A 24,117-nucleotide genomic window follows, 5' to 3' on the forward strand; every position below is an offset into this window, starting at 1 on the left:
CTGGAAGTGTTTGTATAGAACTGGTCTTAATTCTTCCTTAAACATTTAACAGAATTTACTTGTGAAGTCATCTGGGTCTGAAGTTTATTTTGGGTTTTTTTTTTTGGTGTGGAAATATTGTAATCACAAATTCAATTTCTTTAACAGATACAGGGTTATTTCAGGTTGTATATTCTTCTTGAGTGAAGTTTGGTAGTATGTGTCTGTCAAAAAATTTGTCCAATTCATCTCTGTTTTAAAATGTATAGGCATACAGTTATTCACAGTATTCCTGTTATCCTTTTATATCTGTAGGCTCTGTAATGATGTCACTTCTGTCTTTCCTGATCTCAATCAGCACAGTTAGAGCTTTATCAATTTTATCGATGTTGCCACAGAACCAATTTTTTTAACTTAAATTAGTTCCATGGCAACATCAATAAAATCAATTTTCATTGATTTTTGTCTAATTAGTAGAAAGTTTAAAAACAATTTCCACACTGACCTTTATCATTTCCTTTACTGTAATTGCTTTCGTTTTACATCAAAATCATTTTCATTGATTCTAATGAGTAGAAAGTTAAAAATAATATCCACACTGATCTTTAGTATACCCTTTCCTGTAATTACTTTAGTTTAATCTGCTCTTCCTCTAATGCCTGAAGGTAGAAATGGAAGTGAATGATTTGAGATCTTTCTTCTTTTCTTATGTAGGCATTCAGGGCTATAAATTCTTTCTGAGTTCTACTTCAATAGTATCCCACAAATTCTTTTTTCTTTATTTATTCTGTTAAGAGACAGGGTCTCACTCTGTTGCCCCATGTTGCCCCAATCTACAGTGGCATAATCATATCTCACTGGCCTCAAATTCCTGGGCTCAAGTGATTCTCCTTTCCAGTAGCTAAGACTATAGGGATGTGTCACCATGTCTGGCTAATTTTTTTTAAAAAATGTTTGTAAAGACAGGGTTTTGCTATGTTGCCCAAGCTGGCCTTGAACTCCTGGCCATAAGTGATCCTCCCACTTCAGACTCCCAAAGTGTTGGGATTACAGGCATGGGCCACCACAACCAGCCCCACAAATTCTGATATGTTGTTTTCATTTTGATTCAGTTCAAAAGACTTTATAATTTCCCTTTTGATCTCTTCCTTGAACCATAAATTATTTAAAATTGTGTTGTTTAGTTTCCAAAGACTAGATTTTCCCCCATTTTGTTAATAGTTTCAAATTGAATTACACTGTGATCAGAGAACATACTTTGAAGGATCTCAACCCTTTTAAATTACTGAGACTTTTTTGTGGCCCAAAACATAGTCCATCATGAAAAATGTTCTGTAGACATTTGAGTAAACTGAGAATAATATGTTATTGTTGGGTGGAGATTCTGTAAATGTTAATTAAGTAAAATTGGTTGACAGTATTGTTCAAGTCTACTATATATCCCTATGATTTTCTGTCTGCTTGTTCTATCATTTACTGAGAGAAGAGTAAGTATCCAACACAAATTGTGGATATGACAATTTCTCCCTTGAATACTATCAGTTTTTGTTTCAAGTATTTTGAAATTCTGTTATTAGGGGCATAAATGTTTAGAACTATTACATCCTCTTGATTAACTGCCTTCTTTATCATTTTGTAATGACATCCTTTATCCCTGGAAATACTCTTTGCTTGGGTCTTGTCCAATATTAACATAGCCACATAATGCTCTTTTGACTATTGCGAGCATGGTGTATCTTTTTCCATCCTTTACTTTTAGCCTATTTGTGTCTTAATATTTAAAGTAGGTTTCTTGCAGGCAGGAGATGGTTAACTCTTGTTTTTTTAATCCAATCTCACCATTTCTGCTGCTTCTTTTTTTGACGGAATCTCGCTCTGTTGCCAGGCTGGAGTGCAGTGGCACGATCTCAGCTCACTGCCACCTCTGCCTCCCAGGTTCAAGCAATTCTCCTGCCTCAGCCTCCTGAGTAGCTGGGACTACAGGCGTGCGTCACCATGCCCGGCTAATTTTTGTATTTTTGGTAGAGACAGGGTCTCAACATGTTGGCCAGGATGGTCTTGATCTCCTGACCTCATGATCCTCCCGCCTTGGCCTCCCAAAGTGCTGGGATTACAGGCGTGAGCCACCATGCCCAGCCCATTTCTGCTTCTTAAATGTGTTTAGGTCTTCTAGATTTTATGTGATTATTGATATGGTTAGGTTTAAGTCTATTATATTTTGCTATTTGCTTTACATTTGTCCCATTTTTTTCTCTTTTTATGCTTTCTTCTGAATAAGTGAGTATAGTTTCTAATTCCATTTTATCTCCTTTGTTGGCTTCTTAGCTACAACTCATTGTTTCACAGGATTGTGTTAGGATTTATAGTATTTAACTTTAACTTACCATGGTCTTCCTTCAGGTGATATACCACTTCATGTACAGTACAGGAACTTTACCAAGAATCACATCTTGCCCACCTAAGTTTCTAGACCTGAGGTATACTACGTCTTTGTCAAAATGGGAGAGAAGCAAGTACTAGAAAAACATAAAAGAAATAGTAACAACAAACTGAGACCTCCTCCTTAGCTTCATTTAAAAAGAAAGAATTGAAAAGGAATTAGATATTTAAAAATTAAAACTCTATAACTGGACCACCTGGGTTTGAATTCTATTTCTGCCCGTTACATATTGTATAACCTTGGGCAAGTTGGTTAGCCTCTCTGTGCCTCAGTTTCTATATCTTTACAATGAAAGTAACAGAAACATCCAATGAGTTAATACAGGTAAAATGCTTAGAACACCAAGCATCTATTAAATGCTCAATGTATTATTATTCACACTGTATAAGACAATATTTTCTAACTCCCTATACCTTATCTTGTTTACACAGCCCCCACACAAGGTTACTCTGCTCCAAGTGAATCAGTAAGGAGATTAACTATAGTTAGACTCTTAGTTGCAAAAAAATCAAATTACCTCAAATATCATTACATATATGATACTATTTATTGAACATTTGTTATACGCTTAGCATTGTTCTAAGCTTTCCATGTGTCATTCTCACTTAATCCTCACATCAACCCAGTGAGAAAAAGTATTGTTATGATGCTCATTTTACAGATGAGAAATGAGACAGAGAGTTTAAGCGATTTGCCCAAGGTTGCAGGGGCTGGTAAAAAAGCCAGAATTCTAATGTCAAATGTCTGACACCAAAGCCTACAATCTTTCCTGGGGGTGGGGAGGAATGAATGTAGTCTCAAGAAGGGCAGGAGCCACAGAAGTACTAAAGGAAGAACAGTATCTACGGTGCCAGAAACTAGAATCTTCACTCTCATGTTCCATACCTCTCTCTCAAACCACATGGTTTCTCTCAGAATTTTGCACTTCTCTCAGCACACATGCCCTACTCTTTTACAGTTACCAAATGGCTTCCTCATCTCCTTTATCATTTCTGTAATTCATAGCTTCTGCTTACATCTACTTTCCATTCCCTTAAACTTTAGTTTTACAGGACTCTACACCAACACATCTTTGCAGCTTCAGCTCCCACGGTTCAATGGTAAATTAACTCCATGTTTTCTATAACTGACTATATAAATTTTCCCAGGTGGTTGATGGATTAGCAACCCTTAGGTCAAATGCCCACTGCTGGACCAATCCACTGCAATACAGTTTTATATGGTTTAAAAAAATAGCTATTGAGCTCTGTTCTTCTGCAATGTACTGTAGAAAAAGCAGATTTCCTCCAAAGGAACTGTGGGCAAGCCAGAATTATAAATGACATATCTAGGATACTGACTCAGATAAATCACTACTACTCTGGGACTCAAAAGTCTTGCCAGGATTTCTAATCTACTTAGTTATAGTAGTTGAGTAGTTATAAATACAAAATTTGGTTGTTACGAAGGGGATCATATAATTTACAGCATCACACAAGACATGAAATACAGGTCCAGTGATTATTAAGTCAAAGGTTGCCACACTCCATTCAAGAGTACCACAACTGAGGAGGAAAACCCACTATTATCTATTATTTCAAATACTGTTCAGAGTTAGAAGTAGTATCAATGACCCTATTCATCCTTATAGCTATATCTGGTTAGGCCATATTGGAATGAAGCAGATGAGGTGGCTAGGTTTGTTGACTTCATTCCTACAGCCAGTTCAGCTGTCCAAACTGTTTAGATAAACAAGTGCAGCACAGATGGCTTCATTAGTACTGCCTGTTCCCTTAAGTCCAAACCTTCAAAGTGGGTATCTTTAAAAACCTTTTGGCAATGAGTTCTATCTGTCACCTTTTGGATCTCTTGAAGAAAGGAAATAGAGTGACATGCTAAGTTAGTGAATAACAATATGTACTATCATTTCAATTCTAATTTCCCCTGCTTCATTTCTAAGGGCTGAATATTTAGTCCCACCTCATCAAAGGTACTGTATTTCCCGCCACATCCCAAACAAACCGTTCAAATCGTGCCAACAAGACCTAGTTCTTGTTGCCACATCTTGAGTCATGCTGTTTCAACAATCAGTATGTTCTTTCCACATAAATGAAACACATTCCTTAAGCACCACTCCTGTCCTCACTGAGCCTCTTCTTCTGTGACCTGCTAATGCTCTTCAATCTGACACAAAACAACATATTGTTTTATGTTATTTACTGTGGTTTCACATATAAGACTGTCTCTGACCAAGAAGACATGAACAACAATACTTTTATAACACTCTCAAGTACTGTGCTTACAAGAAAACATTTAAAAACGCCAGTGGCCAAAACAAGCAAGTCAGAAGCAGAGTTTCTTATCCGTAAGATATCCTCAAAATGTTGCTCTTTAAGTAGACTTATTCCTGTCCCTCTAGCTTTAAGAGATAGGATCTAAACTACAAAAACATACAAAACTATATCAGCACATCAAAATTGCAAAAAAAAGAAAAAACTTACTAATCACCCACCTACAAACCCCTAAACTATCTATAAAGATTTCAGCACATACACAAAAGTGTAGCTTAAGAAAAGCAACAGACAACATACAGATTTGTCATGTAAGCTAATTCCAGAAGGCAAAAAAATGTTCTAGACAAATCCTGGAAATCTAAATCAGGACTGGAAGAGGTATAACGAATAATTTACTCCAGTAACCCTAGAGATCTAGAATAACCACAGATGCAACAGAATCTGGGCTATAATTACACTTGATCTTCAAAATTCTGAAAGAAAGAGTAAAAGAAATCCTTACAATGATCCTATGAGAAGGCACTATTATACCCAATTACAAATAAAAAAGCTGAATGTTAAACAAATTAAGTAACTTGCCCAGATTCATACAGACTTTCATCAAAGAATTATAACCATTGTCTATCCTTAAAAAATTTATTTAATTTTAACTTAGTAAATTATATGGCTGATCCCAAAAACATGTAGATACTTATTAGAAATTTAAGGAAACAAAAAATTGAAATTTAGTTTTGACATTCACATTCCTTTCAATGCAAATATAAGATATACAACTATTAGCAGACGGCAGTGGCTCACACCTGTAATCCTAGCACTTTGGGAGGCCAAGGCGGGTGGACTGCCTAAGCTCAGGAGTTTGAGACCAGCCTGGGCAACATGGTGAAACCCTGTCTCTACTAAAACACAAAAAATCAGCCGGGCATGGTGGCATGTGCCTGTAATCCCAGCTATTTGGGAGGCTGAGACAGGAGAGTACCTTGAACCTGGGAGGTGGATGTTGCAGTGAGCCAAGATCGTGCCACTGCACTCCAGCCTGGGCGACAGAGTGAGACTCTAACTCAAAAAAAAAAAAAAAAAAAAAGATATCCATCTATTAGAAAATAAAACTGATAATTTTTGACTAGACCTAACCAAAATCTATAGCCATATTGTGTTCCTAGCCAGCACATTTGAGCATATCACTACTTGTTCAAAAATCATTATTGTGGTCAAGCGTGGTGGCTCACACTGTAATCCCAGCACTTTGGGAGTCTGAGGCAAGAGGATTACTTGAGCCCAGGAGTTTGAAACAAGCCTAGGCAACAAAGTAGAGACTATGTCTCTACAAAAAAAACAAAAAAATTAGCCAGGTGTGGTGGTGTGCACCCGTAGTCCCACCTACTTGGGAGGCTGAGGCAGGAGGATCACTTAAGTCTGGGAAGTCAAGGCTGCAGTGAGCTGTGATCATGCCATTGGAATCCAGTCTGGGTGAGAGAATGAGATCCTATCTCGAAAGGAAAAAAAATCATTAATGTCATTTAACTTTCTGACAATTGTTTAACCATTTGGGTAAAAAGACAAAAATTAGATCTTACATTAAAATAAGATGAATTAAAAATGAAAAATATTTAAGCCATAAAAATACTAGAAGTAAACATAGGTGAATTTTAAAATATATTTTGACATAAGAAAGGCTTTCTAGGACTCACAGCAGAAACAGAAACAAAAGAAGAGATTGATCATCTGATTAAAGGTGGCGCTGGCTGGGTGCGGTGGCTCATGCCTGTAATCCCAGCACTTTGGGAAGCCGAGGCAGGTGGATCACGAGGTCAGGAGTTCAAGACCAGCCTGGCCAAGATGGTGAAACCCCGTCTCTACTAAAAATACAAAAAAATTAGCCAGGCGTGGTGGCAGGCGCCAGTAATCCCAGCTACTCGGGAGGCTGAGGCAGAGAATTGCTTGAACCTGGGAGGCAGAGGTTGCAGTGAGCCAAGATCGTGCCACCGGCACTTCAGCCTGGGCGACAGAGCAAGACTTCGTCTCAAAAAGAAAAAAGGCGCAAGACAGTGAAATACATGTATTTCATCAATTCTTAGATGTGCATTTTCTTACCTTTTAAAATCTCTGAAATTAAGATGCCTCTTAAATTCAAATGCCATATTCTTATTTTTAGATGTACATAAATAGTGCATCTTGCAACTGAAGCCATTTTAGATTCAATGAAATACAGTAAGTTGGGTAACAAAAGATAAAACAAGGAAAAGTAAAACAAGAGACAAAGAGTTAATATTTTTAATACATAAAGACTTCTTACACATTAATGTGAACTAGTAGGGTGCTTCAACTGCATTGGTTAATTTCTTAAGTTAGGGATTAACTGCATTATTCTTCATATGCTTTTTGTTTTGTTTTTTAAGACAGGGGTCTCCTTCTGTTGCCCAGGCTGGAGTGCAGTGGCTCGATCATGGCCACTGCACCCTTGACCTCCCGGACTCCAATTCTCCAGCCTCAGCCTCCTGAGTAGCTGGGACTACAGGCACACACCACCATACCTGGCTAATTTTTTGCATTTTTTTGTAGAGACAGGGTTTCACCACATTGCCCAGGCTGGGTCTTAAACTCCTGGGCTCAAGCAATCCGCCCACCTTGGCCTCCCAAAGTGCTGAGATTACAGGTGTGAGCCACCGCGCCTGACTCTATACACTTTTTTGTATAACTATTTCATTAAAAGACTTAAAAGATTGAGCAAAAAGAATGGGTAGGATGTGAAGAGAAAATTGGAGAAAGTAGTATAATATCACACATATGAAAACAGTACTTTCATTGAAAATGTTTAAAATGCAAATTAAGGCTGGGTGTAGTGGCTCACATCTTTAATCCCAGCACTTTTGGGAGGCCGAGGTGGCTGGATCACTTGAGGTCAGGAGTTCAAGACCAGCCTGGCCAATATGGTGAAGCTCTGACTCTACTGAAAATACAAAAATTAGCCAGGCATGGTGGTAGGCACCTGTAATCCCAGCTACTTGAGAAGCTGAGGCAGGAGAATCTTGAACCCAGGAGGCGGAGGCTGCAGTGAGCCGAGATCACCACTGCACTCCAGGCTGGGTGACACAGTGAGACTCTGTCTCAGAAAAAAAAAAAAAAAAAAAAACCACAAATTAAAACACAGAGCACTTATTACATAACACATCAACATATATACATTTTTAAAGCTAACTGCCAAGTGATTAAGGGCATAGAGAAACAAACATGTACACCATAAGCGAGTATGCAAACATACTTAACTTCCAAATAACTCCCTTTTTAGGAATTCATCAAAAGGAAATTATATAAGTACAGGAAGAGCTATAAAAAAAGATGTTAACTCTATCACTGTTATACTATCTAAAACAACCTAAATGCTCAAGAGTTTAAATAATGATACATTCACACAATACAATGCTACCATTAAAAATGATAGTAGAAACTATCTTTGAATGCAATACAATTATCCCCAGAAATATACAAATACTTTTAAATAAGTACAAGAATTTTTTTGCTTATCTTTATTTTTTATGGTTTCATTTTTTACTTTTGAGATACATGTACAAATATAATGTACATATATCTAAGGTATTCTGTGTGATGAATTTTACAATGTAGACACCCATGTAACCACCAATCAAATATGGTGAAATCCCATCTCTACTAAAAAAAAAAAAAAAAAAAATACAAAAATTAGCTGGGCATGGTGGCATGTGCCTGTAATCCCAGCTACTCGGGAGGCTGAGGCAGGAGAACTGCTTGAAGCAGGACTTGGGAGGCAGAGGTTGCAGTGAGCTGAGATCACGCCACTGCACTCCAGCCTGGGCTACAGCATCAAAAAAAAAAAAAAAAAAAAGAAAAGAAAAGAAAAGAAAAAGAAAATATAGACATTTCTAGCACTCTAGAAGGTCCCTCTTTGTTGTTCCTCTTACCTTTCTAGCCCCAACTCCTACACACCATGCTCATGCTTCTATCACCATACATGAGTTTGACCTTGCCCGAAACTTTATGTAAATGAAGTCATGGAGTATGACTTCATGGAGTACGTACTCTTTTGTGCCTGGTTTCTTTTGCTTACCATTTTATCTGTGATAGTCACCCATGTTTGCTGAGTATAGCCATAGTTCATTCTTTTCCAGTACTGTACAGTGTTACACTATAAGGCTATACCACAAATTATTTATCCCCTTTTTTTGTTGTTGTTGACAGACATTTGGGTTGTTTCCAGCTGGAAGTGATTACGAAGCTGCTATGGACATGCCCTGTTTGCTATGGTTTTGGCGGTTTCATAACTTATTTTTATTTTATTGCCTCTTAATTTCATTTTAACTACTTCTATTATAAAATAAAAAGGATCAAACAACCAGAAAATAATAAAGAAAAAAAGATCTGCTATCCCACCACACAACTACTCAACATTTTTAACATTTATAGTTCACATAACTGAGATCTTGCTATACATGCTATCCTTTTTCTAAATCAACTCCTTTAGTTATTTTTTCCCTTTTTTCTCTCCCTCTCCCTATTTTAGACCAACAAGAAAACAAACATTTACATTTAGTGTGCAACATTTTCCACCTTACAAAATCATCGAAACACATACAGACATAAAGGTTTCGGAGCTGTTTGCTTCATACAAATACTTGGTACATCCCTCTGCATCTTGCTCTTCTCAAATATTATGGCAACACTGTCACATCACTGATTATTTTTCCTATCTTTAACAGCTTTACTGAGATATAATTCACATACCATACAATTCACCCATTTAAAATGTACAAGTCAATGGTTTATAGCATATTCACAGAGGTACAACCATCAACACGGTCAATTTTAGAACATTTTCATCATCTCAGAAAGAAATCCATACCCTTTAGCTACCACCCCCTTACCCCTGCTACTGGCCTAAGCCACTAATCTGTTTTCTACCTCTATCTGCTGTTCTAGGAGAGGAACTGCTGGGTCATATGGTAACGCTACGCTAAATTATTTGAAGAAGTGCCACATGGTCTTCCAAAGAAGCCACATCCATTTACATTCCCACAAGTGTATGAGGATCCCAATTTCTTAACATCCTTGCCTACACTTGCTATCTAACTTTTTCATTCAAGTCATCCTAGTGGTGTGAAGCGGTATCTCACTGCAGTTTTGATTTCATTTTCCTGATAGCTAATAATGTCGAGCATGTTTTCATGTGCTTATTGGCCACTTGTTTATCTTTGAGAAATTTCTATTCAGCTCCTTTGCCTGCTTTTAAATTGAGTTGTCTTTTTATTATTGAGTTATAGGAGTGTTTATACATTCTGACTACAAGTTTCTTGTTAGATATGACTTGCAAATATTTTCTCCAATTCTGTGTATTGTCTTTTCACATTCTTGATGGCATCCTTTGAAGCACAAAAAAATTAATTTTAAAGTTCAATTTACCTCTTGCTTGTTTTGTTGCTCCTGCTTTTGGTGTCACTTGGTGTCATATGTAAGAATCCTTTACCTATTCCAAGGTCATAAAGATTTACCCCTATGTTTTCTTCTAATGTACGTGTCCTCTGATGCACATATATACTGATTTCTATCAGGTCTATCCCCAGACATGAAACTGGTGGATCACAGAGCATATACTGATACAGTTTTAGGCAAATGCTGCCAAATAATTTTCCAAAGTGGCTGTACCAATTTTCAAACCCACTTGAAATGTATAAGGGTTCCAAATGCTCTACATTCTTGCCAACACTTTGTATTTCAGATTTTTTAACTAACACCATTCTGGTGGGTATGTAGTGGCATCACATTATAGTTTTAATTTGCAGTTTTCTAAAAATTATGTATCAGTACTTTTTAACCTTGGCCATCTGAACAATTCATTTTCTGAATACCTGTTCTAGTCTATTGTCCGTTTGTTTTAAAACTGGGTTGCCTGATTCTTTTGTATTGGTTTGCATACTTTTAAATATACTCTCTATATAAGTCCTCTGACAGATGTAAGTATTGCAAACACCTTTTCCAGTGTGTTACTTGCCTTTTCCTTCTCTTAATAGTATTGTTTAATGAATAGATGTTCTTATTTAATGAAATACAGTCTTTTCTTTTCTGGTTAGTACTTTTTGCATCCTGGTTTAAAAAGCCTTTGCCTCCAACAGGGTCATACAGATATTTTTCCATGTTTTGTTTTAGAAACTTTCACATTAAATCTATAGTTCCTTCAAGGAACAAAGAATCTGTATGTTACAGAATTATTTCTGATAATGGGGGAAAAAAAAGAAAGCTTTACAACTGATTTCATGAAGTCAGCGAAACTTTGAATTCAAAATATACCCATGTAAACCTCATTGATAAATGTAGATCTTAAAGAACTCTAAGACACCAGCAAGTCAAATTCAGCAGTGTGGGTGAAAAAATGCACCACAGCTAAATAGGGTTTAACTCAGGAATGCAAAGATGGTTCAACAGGAGATAATCTATTAATGTAATACATCCTATTAACAGATTAATGGAAAAGATGATCTCTACCTGCAAAGAAAAAGCACTTGATGAATTCAACATTGTATATTTAAAAAAAAAAAAAAAAACTCTTAGAAAACTAGTATGACAAAGCATTTCTTAATCATATCTACCAAAAGTCTTAAGTTATTTATCAAAACCAATAGTAAGGCATTATAATTAATGATGAAATATTAAAGGCACTCCTATTAAAATCAGGAACATGGCCGAGTGCCATGTAATCCCAGCACTTTGGGAGGCCAAGATGGGAGGATCACGAGGTCAGGAGATCTGAGACCATCCTGGCTAACATGGTGAAACCCTGTCTCTACTAAAAAAACAAAAAATTAGCCGGATGTGGTGGCACGCAACTGTAGTCCCAGCTACTTGGGAGGCTGAGGCAGGAGAACCACCTGAACCCAGGAGATGGAGGTTGCAGCGAGTCGAGATCGCGCCACTGCACTCCAGCCTAGGCGACAGAGTGAGACTCTGTCTCAAATAAATAAATAAATAAATAAATAAATAAATAAATAAATAAATAAAATAAATCAGGAACATAAAATTCAGAACCATGTATCTCAAGTGAGCCCTTACTGCTGCCTGGCAATCATACTCTCCCTCTTCTATTCACTTTTTTACTCTTTGACAAGTGACTATGTCATGTATTATTCCTTCTCAAACCTCTAATACATATTCCCATTCTTCCTTACTCTCAGATGATGAGCTTGGCCTCTATACACAAAGGTAAATTGAAACACTCATGAGAACGTTCTCGAGCTACCACCATCATGTGTCTATCCATATACTTTGTCTTCTCTCCTATTTCTATAGTAACTCTCCCTACTCCTGGTGAAGCAAAGGCTAATCCTTCTGCTTGTATAAGATCAGGTGTCAGCAAACCACAGTCCCACACTGCTTATGCTTGATTTCACTTGACAACAGCAAAGCTGAGTAGCAGTAATGGATTGTATTGCCCAAAATGCCTAAAATACTACCTAACCTTCAAAGAAAAAGTCTGCTGACCTCTAAACTAGATCGTATCTCCTCTCCATATAATCATGGACACTGCTGGTTGAAAGCGCCCACTAAATTCAGTGTAGAAGAAATAAAGTAAAATCAATACAAGATACATAAAATATCAGGGACATAGCAGATATACTGAAGACAAAAGATCTTAGGGCCAGGTCACATATGAAGGATGAAGATTTTGAATGGCATAAGACTTTTCAACAACCACTTCAAACTAGAAAATCAGGCCAGGCACAGTGGCTCACACCTGTAATCCCAGCACTCTGAGAGGCCGAGGTAGGCAGATCACTTGAGGTCAGGAGTTTGAGACTGGTCTGGCCAACGTGGTGAAACGCCATCTCTACTAAAAATACAAAAATTAGCCGGGTGTGGTGGCGCATGCTTGTAATCCCAGCTACTTAGGAGGCTGAGGCAGGAGGATCACTTGAACCCAGGAGGTGGAGGGTGCACTGAGCCAAGATCATATCACTGCTCTCCAGCCTGGGGGACAGAGGAGACTCTGTCTCAAAAAAAAAAAAACAAAAAAAAAAAACCCAAAAAAACCCAAAACAACTAGAAAAGTATAATCATCTGTTAAATTTGAAGATGATTTTTACCTTGGAATTCTATACCTATCCCTGCCATATTATCAACCAGGTGTCAAGGTAGAAGGAAAATATTTTCAGCAATACACACATCTCACAAATTTTACCTCTTCACTCTTTCTTGAAAGTTACCAAAGGATGCATTTCACCAAAACGAAGGAGTAAATCAAGAAAGCGGAGGATATGGATCCAGAGATCACAGGCTCCAACACAGGAAAATGGCAAAAAGAATTCTCAGAATCAGCCAGGCGCAGTGGCTCACGCCTATAATCCCAGCACTCTGGGAGCCCGAGGTGGGCGAATCACTTGAGGTTGGGAGTTCGAGACCGGCCTGACCAACATGGAGAAACCCCGTCTCTCCTAAAAATACAAAATTAGCTGGGTGTGGTGGCACATGCCTGTAATCCCAGCTACTCGGGTGGCTGAGGCAGGAGAATCGCTTAAACCCGGGAAGCAGAGGTTGTGGTGAGCCGAGATCACGCCATTGCACTCCAGCCTGGGCAACAAGAGCAAAACTCTTGTCTCAGAAAAAAAAAAAAAAAAACAGAATTATCAGAATCATGATGAAGGGAAGTCACAATTATAGCTACACAGCATAAGTGGAGGGCAAAAGTGCAGATTTGAGCAAGAAGATAGCTCAAGAATAATTTTCATTTTTTTTTTTAAAAACTGAATGGTCAATCAATTACCTGATGTTTGATGACATTGGGACAGTTTGTAGAAAAAAAAATTAGAGACAAATAGGAAACTAAGAAATAAAAAGAAATCAACTCCAAGAAATATAATCATAGTACACTGTAAGGTTCCACTGTAAACATATTTACAAAGTCATAATAATGTAAACAACGAATGCTGATTTAATCAAAAGCATGACTATATTGGGAAGACATGGGAAAGAAATTTCAAGGTGGCCTAAGAATCCTAAAGCATAGACTCATCTACCACAGAAGAAAGCCAATAGACAACATCTAAAATTGAAAAACAGGAAAACTGAAAAACAGGGCCAGGCGTGGTGGCTCACACCTGTAATCCCAGCACTTAGGGAGGCCAGGGAGAACGGGTGGATCACTTGAGGTCAGGAGTTCACAGACTGGCCAACATGGTGAAAACCCATCTCTACTAAAAATACAAAAATTAGCCAGGCATGGTGGCACATGCCTGTAACCCCAGCTACCTGGGAAGCTGAGGCAGGAGAATCAGTTGAACCCAAGAGGTGGAGGCTGCAATGAGCCAAGATCGCACCACTGCACTTCAGCCTGGGCGATAGAGCAATACTCTGTCTCAAAAAATAAATAAATAAATAATAAAACTGAAAAACAAACAGTAAAAGTATACAATTTTTAAATATGTAAATAAATAGAAGAAACACCTATGGTTGCTCTGAAAGCAGGACATAGGAGGGAAAGTCATGAAGAGATGAGGCAGAGGACCGGAGTTTTAATTACAGGTTATCTGAGTACCTGGCTTGGGGCCAGAAAAATTCAGATTTCAAATTTTGTTGAATTTCAGATTTTGTCAGATTTTGGAAGACTTGCATTGCCAGTTGGGCATCCCAAATCCAAATATTTAAAACTCAACTGCTCCAATGAACATTTTCTTTGAGAGTCATGCTGGCACTCAAAAAGTTTAATTATTTTGGAGCATTTTGGATTTCAGATTTTCAGATTTGGGATGCTCAACCTGTATAACCCTTGTAGTACAATCTTCTTTTTAACTGCACAGCTGTATAAATCAAATATTAATCTTTTTTTAAAAAAGGAACAAAACCAGGGGTCCTTTGATCACTTAATAACAATACCCCACAAATATCTGAGCATCACTATGTGTCAGATACTTTTCTAGGTGCTAGGAAGAGAACAGTGTACAAAATAAGCCCTTGTCCTCATGAAGCTTACAATCAGAGAGGGAGGCAGATAATAAACTAATGTACGTTTTAATGTCAGATAAAGCAATGACGTAAAAATAAATAAAGCAAGGCAAAGGCACAGAGTATGATGGGGGATGCTATTTAATAGGGTTTTCAGAAAACACTTCTGCCAGAACAACAAAAGGAAATCAAACTAAAGAAAATCTGTTCTGAAAAAAAAAGGTCATGTAAGTGAAATAACAGAAATCAATTAAATTCAAGATGAGCGATTCAAGTCTTTCCCACTCCAAAGCAATGTATTATTCAAAAGCCAGTACCAAGTTTCTCTGTAATGAAATAAACTGCCAAGCCTCCTCAAGCTAAGTCATATGAACACTGCTATATCCATATAACTGTATGTATATATAGATCCTTCCCATATCCCTAACTAGCTACTTAGTAAAGTGACTATGTAAATTTATATTCAAACTTTTTTCTTTCCATAGAATAGGTAAATGTAACACATTTTAAATTCCAGTGTTTTATTTCTATTATGTAGTTAAAAGTTTTCCTAAATCAAAAGCTCAAGACATTAAACCAAAAAAGATTCCAGATTAATTCCACGTTACTAAAATTTATCACACACAATCTTTATTCTCTCACTAAAAAGGATTCAATAGGAAATTTAAGACACATTTAAAGAAACAATTTACAGGGTAATGCAATACATTCATTTTCCTCTCCAAGGAACTTCACTCAGGCTGGGGTAGTTTCAAGCTATTTGAATTATCTTTCATTGAAAATTAACTTAAAAAAAAGTATTCATATTAAAGTGACAATTTTATTCCAAACACAGTCGTTACACAATAAATATCTCATATTCAAAAAATGGATACACCTCAATATCTTATTCTCAAACTGTGTATCATTAAAATTAAAAGTAAACCCAAACTATGTGTCTATTTTACATAGCAAAAAAAAAAAAAAAAGCATACTTTCGGAGAAAATAAATGGGTTTAAAGTTTAACTCACAAAAGAAAACAAATTTGATTCAATAAATTTCAATTAATAGTTGGTTTACGGTTTAAAAGTTATTTAAAAATTTCTGAAAAAGCAGATTATCAAGGAATTGGTTCACTCACAGTCAGCCAGAAATAAAAAGGTGATATTTTAAAATTTTAGACCAAAAAAGAAATTTAGATTCCCTTATAAATAAATGCCAAGAGAGAATATTTTCAGCAAACATTCATTTAACTACATAAACCAAAAGAATAAGGCTGTCTAACCACATGTAAACTACGCATCATCTGACTTCAGGTAGAATGTTTATCTTTGGTATACTTGGTAACCAGAAACCCAAAGTATATAAACATAGGCATATTTTAAAAACAATTGTCTTAATGTTTTTGTTCACTAGGCAATAATTCCCACAATTCTCAGAAAGAAAAAAACAATATCCTTAACCAAAAAGTTATCAGAGGAGTTTCTACTTCTTAAACTTTTAAACAAACATATTTGCCCACTTATCATTTAAGCTCCATCAGGGCACAGACCTGTCTCTTCCCCTGTTGTGTCCCCAACCTCTACGGAACTAACTGGCACCAAGTAGGTACCCAATAAACATGTGCAGAATGAACTGAGTCTCTGGAAAAAGCTTAAGTGTTTTAAGTTGCAACAGGACAATTTCACCTATACATCCATCATTCATTACACTGAACTCTAATGACGTAATAAAAAGACTCGTACCAGGTATTTAAAAACACACACAAAAATATATTACTCACATATGTATGTGACTCACAAAGCCAGTTTTTCAGTTATGTTTTCTCTCAGGAAAATTTGTTGTATTCTTTCTAGTATTACAAATAAATATTAGAAAAGCATGTTGTGTTCTGACAATGCAAGCGTTATCTTCAAATTTATGCTGCAATCTGAAAAAATTTAGGCAAACTAAACAGTATTTCCAGAGTCCTGCCCCAAAGTATTACTAAAAGTCAAATTCCTTAATTCAATGAAAAGTGAAATAACGCACAGTGGCGCGTGCCTGTAGTTCCAGCTTCTTGGGAGCCTGACGCGGGAGGATCGCTTGAGCTCAGGAGTCTGAGACCAGCCTGAGCCAAATAAGGAGAACCTATCTTAAAAGGGGAAAAAAAAAAAAAAAAAAAAAGTGGAATATAATGGAAAAAACGCACATCTTACCGTTCAAAAATTATGCTGAATTTTAAAAAGAAAAAATGAACTACGCTTAAAATAAATACACTGAAATTATTTATCCCAAATGGCATTAATGCCCTTACATTTTGATATTTAGATCTGCCTCAAAAGACCTTTGAAGCTACATGATAAACTTCATGCCTACAAAGCTTGAGTTAGAGGTTATCTTTGTTAAAATAATACTGTTTGGATGCTCAGTTTTGGAAGTTTCCTCATAATTCTAAAGTAAGATATTTAGCCGTAAGAGTAATACACTTATGCGTACGATTCTATAGCACTTGTTCTATAGCACTTGTACAAGCATAATGATCTTGAGTGGAACAGGCTTTATAATGAGCAAGCTATGATCTGTCTAACAACGATACTCTGAAAACACGGGCTGAAAAGTTTCCTAAAATTCTGATGGTCATCTTCAAAGAAACTTGAACAGGAATCGATCTAAAGGTGGACACAGAAAAATACCCAAGTCAACTCATGAACACTGGTAAGAAAACAAGGCCCTCTATAGCAACTAAAGTGTTGGGGAAAAAAATCCAGGGAGCATAAACGATAAAGCTCAATTAACTGCTGCTTGTGTGATTCCACTTTATGATCTTAAATACACAGTAGGCATTAGATATTTCTTTTAGAGTTTTTTTTTTTTTAACAGAAATTTAGTATTTCAATTGCCCCTCCTCCACAGCTAACATCGGTGCCCTTTCTTCCTCCTCCCTTACCCCTCCCAACTCAAACAAATTAACATTTGTACTAGGTACCTCCTATCAGCTCGCAGCTTCTTCCCAAACACGCCCACGTACACTGAAACTGGCCTGCGTCTACACAACACACAGCTACAGGAAAAGAGCTTCGAGGGGGGAAGCTGGGGCGGGGGGGGGGGGGGGGGGTAATAATTCGCTCCGCACAGGTTTACGGCTATTTTCCAGAAATTAGTTCCTCGCTCGTGGCTCGCGTTTCTTCCAAATCACCTCAAAAGCACGGTGTTTATGAGCCTACCTAATCCGATACTGCAATGGAATTCCGGATATTTGCAGACAGATCTCCCGGCTTTGCAAGTGTTTGATGAGATACGTTCGGAATCTCCTTTTTTTTCTAGAGCCCGGTTCCAGGCCGTAGAGCAAGCCGACCTGGGGCTGCGGCCCCTGCCCCACACCCGGCCCGCGCGCCCGGCCCGAGGCCAGCACAGGACGCAGCCCCTCCGGGGCCGGGGCTGGCGGGGGCCGCTCGGGCTGCGGGCCGCTCTGCAACAGGTCACCCTGACCGCGACTCCGCGGGTTCGCGGGCGGCCAACTCTGCGGCCAGGCTTCTGGGCGCAGCCGCCAGGGCCAGGGGAGGGGGTGTGGCCCGGCTTCTGCTGGTCCTGGCTCCGAGGTCCGGGATCGCGCTCACCTGAAGGGAGGCTGAGGCGCCGCTGGGCGCCAGAACAGAGCGGGCGGAGGCTGGGGGCTTCCGCCACCCGAGAGGGAGAGCGAGGCGGGTTCAAGGGGTCGCAGCGCCCCCGGCTTCAGGACGGCGCCCCCGAGCGGGGACCCCACGGCCGCTCCGACTCTGAGAACCCGCGGCCGAGGGAGGCGCGCCCCCCAGCGCCCTTCTCCCTCAGCCTCAGCCCCAGCTCCGCAGCCCCCTCCCTGCGCGCAGGGCGAGCAGCCCCGGGGCCCACGGCCGGGAGAGCCACACTCCGCAGCGCCGCCGCCGCCATTCCCCGCGCCGCCCGGGGGGCGCCGCGTACCCACCCTCCCTTCCCCGCACCGCCCCGCGGCCTGAGCCCACCGACCTGTGCAGCCGCGGCCGTCGCCTCAGAGGATGGAAAGACGATGCCGGCCTCACGCTTCACCGCCACGGCCGCCGCCGCCTAGAGTAGCACTCGTCGACCCGAACAGTCACCGTCTCTCATTCAGCACCCGCAGCAGCAGCCGCCGCCGCCGCCGCTGCCGCTCGGGGGAGGAGAGTGAGCTGGAACCACCCCGTCCGCGCCAGGGGTGGGGGACGAGAGCGGACCTGGCGGGGGCGCGCGCCAAGCGGGCGGGGCGGAGCCGCGCGCGCGCGCACCAACGGAGCGCGCTCGCGGGGGCCCTGAGAGCTGCAGCCGTCAGGGTCTTAACCTCGCGCTTCCCGCCCGCAGCTTTTCGGCCCCGCGGAGCCCAACTGCCGCCGGGGATCGGTGCCCGCAGCGCGCGCAGCCATCCGCAACTCCACCGCCCGGCGCCTGCTGAAAGGAGGGGCTCCCACCGGCCAAACAACGGGGGGGAAGGGGTGGGAGGATGGACAGGTGGGGCGTCCGCCACCGCCTGGCCACCCGCTCCCGGAACGCGGCCCTCTGTGAAATCCGCCGTGATGTCTGTGGCCTTCAGCGCCGGGCTCTTCACCTTTAAGGCCAGAGAACAAAGTCTGGAAGCACTTGGCCCCAAGATCAAATATCCAGCCCACGCCAGCGGTGTTTTTAGAAGTCACTGCGGACAAATGAGGGGGCTCCAAATGTGGAGAGTCACCCCACTGCCTTAGATAAGGTCATAAATTATGGTGATCAACATCCTCACACATTAAGATTCGGGAAGTGTTAGAAGTAGGCCTTTGTAAGATGTTACGCAGGGTACTACCCTTGACTTAAGGAGCAAATGACAGAAATTGGGCGGAAAGGTGTTGTTTCGGAGTCTACTAAATGGGTGGCCTACTTAAAGCTAGCACCATTTGATGCAGTGTGACTGTTAACGGAAGGTTTTAAGTGAGCCGCCTTTGTATCTGCTGTCATTAGACCATTTGGAAATGGATAATTATTTGATGATCTGCAGTTCTTTCTCTAGGCAATGTGCAGTAGAATGTGGAAAGAATACTATGTACCAGCATTAAGTGTAAAACATGAAAGGACCAATAATTCACTATTCCCATTTGGTTTCTTTCGTCCCTTTAATAACCGCTAAACAGAACTGATTAATCTTGAACGTTGAAGAATGCTAATTATTTCCTCCTTTGATTGCCTTGTGTCATAGCCTTTTTACTCTAGTTGGGGACGCTAGAATGCCCTTCAACCTCCTTCTCTCAAATAGGGTTACTTTAAAGCACCCCAACGCAAAGTTAAGTCAAAAAGAAAAACAGCAAGGATAGGCAACAAAGTTCGTAGTGTTTCATTTTTATTCCATTTTACTTTCAAAGAAAGTCTTGAATCATGACGAAATCACTAGAAGAAGTAGAGCAATCAAAAGAAGAAAAAAAGCGTTCCCCCCCACCCAATATTTCAAATGACAAGAGTCCAAAAAAAGAAAAAGGAAGATGATTGGTAAAAAGGAGGGAAGTGCATTATGTATACAGAAAGTTTTCCCATAGATGTTAGTTGCTTCAAGTCCCAAATAAACAACAACAAACTGAATGAGCACTTGGAGGAAAAACCCCTTCCAGTTATTGAGTTGGGTAAATGTTTAGTCTTCTTAAAGTGTTACTAAGAGATTAAGGAAAATGTCGTTGGCTATATGCCAACAATAATACATGCAACATACATACCATTATCACACATAATTAACTGCTCTTAAGAAATATGAAAACTGAGGAACGGAACTCTTAGGTTGTTAAATGTCATACAATTATTTGAAACTTGAATTAGGGTTTCATAGATATAAATGAGCCAGGGTCCCTACATCTGCCAATAATTTTCACAGCTTATTGTAAAAGCAGTGAAGTTTTCGCTTGGACTTTGAAAAGAAAAAAACATATGACTCATGAGCAAGGCCATGGATACACTAAATTCTTACGCCTACTGAATTTGAGTTTGAATAATTACCCCAAATCTGTTTCTCACATTGATAACTTATAAAACAATACTTTTATTAACCTTAAGAGTTGTGTTAAGTTCAAATTTGTGAACTTGGTAAGATTAAGAATTTGTATATAGGCCGGGCATGGTGGCTCACACTTGTAATCCCAACACTTTGGGAGGCTGAGGCAGGCAGATCACCTGAGGTCAGGAGTGCAAGACCAGCCTGACCAACATGGTGAAGCTGGTCGCTACTAAAAATACAAAAAAATTAGCCGGGTGTGGTCGTCGGCACCTGTAATGCCAGCTACTCAGGAGGCTGAGGCTGGGGAATCACTTGAACCCGGGAGGCAGTGGTTGCAGTGAGCCAAGATCGCACCACTGCACTCTAGCCTGGGCAACAGAGGGAGATACTATCTCAAAAGAAAAAAAGAATTTGTATATAAAAATAGAGAAAAAAGTTTGTCCTCAATATCTTTTATAAAATAAGTGTCCCTTCCCATTCATTGATAAATGAAAGCAGTGGCTTTTTATACCAAATTTTCTTTACCAGAGCACTTTTATCACAATCAAATTCTTTATGTTGCTTTATGGATTCCAATTGCTTTTGCCAAAATACAAGAAATATGCAAAGTCTTAGTATAACAAAAAGTACTAATGTATAAAATAGAAATGCCATTATGTGAAATAGAAGTCGATAAGAATTCAATATGCTTAAAAGTCATTTCAGAGGAATCGCCATTATGTAATAGTTTTATTACTATCCATCCAAATTATTTCCAAGGGGCAAGCCGAGGAACTAATTTAGATATAGAACAAACAGTTCAAAGAGACCACCACTGCAGTAAACCAATCAACAAGCAACACAATTCATTACAGCTGTCAAAACAAAATCAAACTGGCATGGTAAGAAAGCTTATTTTTTCAGTAATACTTAATTCTATTACAACCAAAAGAATTTCAGTAATAACATATACCTTTGTTATTTCTCTAAACTTTCATCTCTTTTTTCAAATGTATATAGTGGCTGGACATTTTGAAGAAATTTGTTGGTTGTGTTTATGATGTCACAATTTAAAATAAAGGCAAAGTTAGCATTCCCAAAATTCACCTTGAGGGAAAGGACACATAAGGGAACTTCCAAGGGCTAGACAGACATTCTCCAGAAAACTGACAATATGGTACAAGGAGAGCCTGCCGTAATTCCCAATCGAGAGAGATATGTCACAAGTCTCCAGATACCAAAACAAAGATAATCAACAGTCCGTTCAAGTCTGAGCACCATATTAATTTTACAGTTACATTTACAGTTAAGCTGCATCTCAAAGGGGCAACTCTATGTAGGGTGTTAAGCAGCAGGGATTTATTTGCTTAATGATGGTTAATGTTTTCCTAGACTAATTCTTCAAAAGGCCGGAAAGTATAGAAATGTTTGCATACACTAATGCTTTTCAATATTAATTTTAAAGATAGTTTTAGTAGGGCCGGCACAGTGGCTCAGGCCTGTAATCCCAGCACTTTGGTAGGCCAAGGCTGGCGGATCACGAGGTCAGGAGATCGAGACCATCCTGGCTAACACGGTGAAACCCTGTCTCTACTAAAAATACCAAAAAAAAAAAAAAAATTAACTGGGCGTGGTGGGGGGGTGCCTGTAGTCCCAGTTACTCAGGAGGCTGAGGCAGGAGAATCGCTTGAACCTGTAAGGTGGAGCTTGTAGTGAGCCAAGATCATGCCACTGCACTCCAGCCTAGGCGACAGAGCAAGACTCCGTCTCATAAAAAAAAAAAAAAAAAAAAGATAGTTTTAGTAATGACTTGTTTATCTGACAGTATTAGGAAAGGGGGCAGTAAGGGATTAGATATAATCAGATATTCTAAATAACTGAGATTTTCATCTTGAAGTACTAGAAACAATTTAAACCACTTTTATTTATTTTTCCTGAAATATCACCAACTCTGTCTTAAACTAATAAAACACAGCACAGTTGTCTTGGTATCCACAGGAACTTCCGGGATACCCAAATCTGTGGATGTTCAAGTCCCTGATATAAAATGGCAGAGTATGTCACGCATGTAATCCCAGCACTTTGGGAGGCCGAGGTGGGTGGATCACGAGGTCAAGAGATCGAGACCATCCTGGCCAACATGGTGAAACTCCATCTCTACTAAAAATACAAAAATTAGCTGGGCGTGGTGGCGGGCACCTGTAGTCCCAGCTACTGGGGAGGCTGAGACAGGAGAATCGCTTGAACCCAGGAGGCAGAGGTTGCAGTGAGCTGAGATCGCACCACTGCACTCCAGCCTGGCAACAGAGCGAGACTCCGTCTCAAAAAAATAAATAAATAAAATGGCAGAGTATTTGCATATAACCTATGCACATCCTCCCGTATATTTCAAATCATCTTTAGATTACTTATAATCTCTGATACAATGTAAATGCTATGTAAATAGTTGTTAAACCATATTTTTAAATTTATATCATTTTTTATTGTTGCATTGTTATTTTTAATTTTTTTCCCTAATATTTTCCATCTATGGATGTGGAACCCATTGACATGGAAGGCCAGCTGTATAGCTGAACCTATTTCTGATAGCCTAGAGGTACCTCAGGAATAGGTAAAGTTAAAAAACAAAAGCTATAGTACCAAGATATCCTCAGGAGCCAACAAGTACTGTACTTAGTACTCTTCACCATACACTAAGTAATCACAGCCTTCTATGTTCCTGCATTCTTCTGAGTCTAATGGATTTGGTGGCCCTCATAATTGATCTTTCTGCTGTGCCTTCTTGTTGCTGCCCCTGCTGCTACAGGTTAGCTCTGCACACACATTTCACACACATACACCTCCCCTTGAATTGTCTTATCATGTTAGAGTGGGCTGGGAAACTAAATAACCAATGTTTAAAAATGCATATAAGGCTGGGCACGGTGGCTTACGCCTGTAATCCCAGCACTTTGGGAGGCCAAGGTGGGCGGATCACCTGAGGTCAGGAGTTCGAGACCAGCCTGGCCAACATGATGAAACCCTGTCTCTACTAAAAATACAAAAAATTAGCTGGGCAAGGTGATGGGTGCCTGTAATCCCAGTTACTCGGGAGGCTGATGCGGGAGAATCAGTTGAACCCTAGAGGCGGAGGTTGCAGTGAGCTGAAATCTTGCCACTGCACTCTAGCCTGGGCAACAAGAGCAAAACTCTGTCTCAAAATAAATAAATAAATAAATAAGCATATAAAAGAAGAAAAGGCTAAAACAACTCTGATATTTTGGAGGCATTTACTTAGTGTAAAGACCTTTCACTTGCTTTGATATTTTCCTCTGTTATTTTGGATCATTACATTTACCAGACAACTTTTTTTCCAGATAAGTGAATTATTACTGTATTCTACTTCCTTTATAATATTTTTAGGCATTATTCTTTATATTTAATGATAGGAAAGGATTTTGGTTGAGTGTTCATCTCTATAGTTTTCTTTTTATATATCCTGCATGTTAAAATAGGTTAGAAATTAAAAAAACAGGAATTGATAAAG

At 39.5% G+C, this 24,117-nt stretch overlaps 2 protein-coding genes across 6 annotated transcripts in view; one reads left to right on the forward strand and one right to left on the reverse strand.

Moving 5' to 3' along the window:
• Positions 1-18,830, reverse strand: part of RALGPS2 (Ral GEF with PH domain and SH3 binding motif 2) — a 185,788-nt gene extending 166,958 nt beyond the window's left edge. Inside the window, exon 1 of one of the 5 annotated variants that reach the window (XM_031013660.3) lies at positions 18,617-18,830. The gene's annotated coding sequence lies outside the window, so the exon portion shown is untranslated. Of the gene's footprint in view, positions 1-6,073; positions 6,175-17,838; positions 17,961-18,616 lie in introns of those variants that run through there. The other 4 variants (XM_031013656.3, XM_055366711.2, XM_055366705.2 and 1 more) reach the window with 4 other exon arrangements.
• LOC129527780 (soluble scavenger receptor cysteine-rich domain-containing protein SSC5D) lies at positions 17,729-18,698 on the forward strand. The gene has a single exon (XM_055366733.2). The coding sequence runs from the start codon at positions 17,829-17,831 to the stop codon at positions 18,696-18,698; it is 870 nt and encodes a 289-aa protein (XP_055222708.2). The 5' UTR covers positions 17,729-17,828.
• Positions 18,831-24,117: the final 5,287 nt, after the last annotated feature.

This window comes from Gorilla gorilla, chromosome 1 (genome assembly GCF_029281585.2).
Source record: "Gorilla gorilla gorilla isolate KB3781 chromosome 1, NHGRI_mGorGor1-v2.1_pri, whole genome shotgun sequence".
Taxonomy (NCBI): Eukaryota; Metazoa; Chordata; class Mammalia; order Primates; family Hominidae; genus Gorilla; species Gorilla gorilla.

Excerpts from the sequence above, each read along its gene's own strand:
- LOC129527780 (XM_055366733.2), top strand. The coding sequence starts at position 17,829 with ATGAGCCTACCTAATCCGATACTGCAATGGAATTCCGGATATTTGCAG.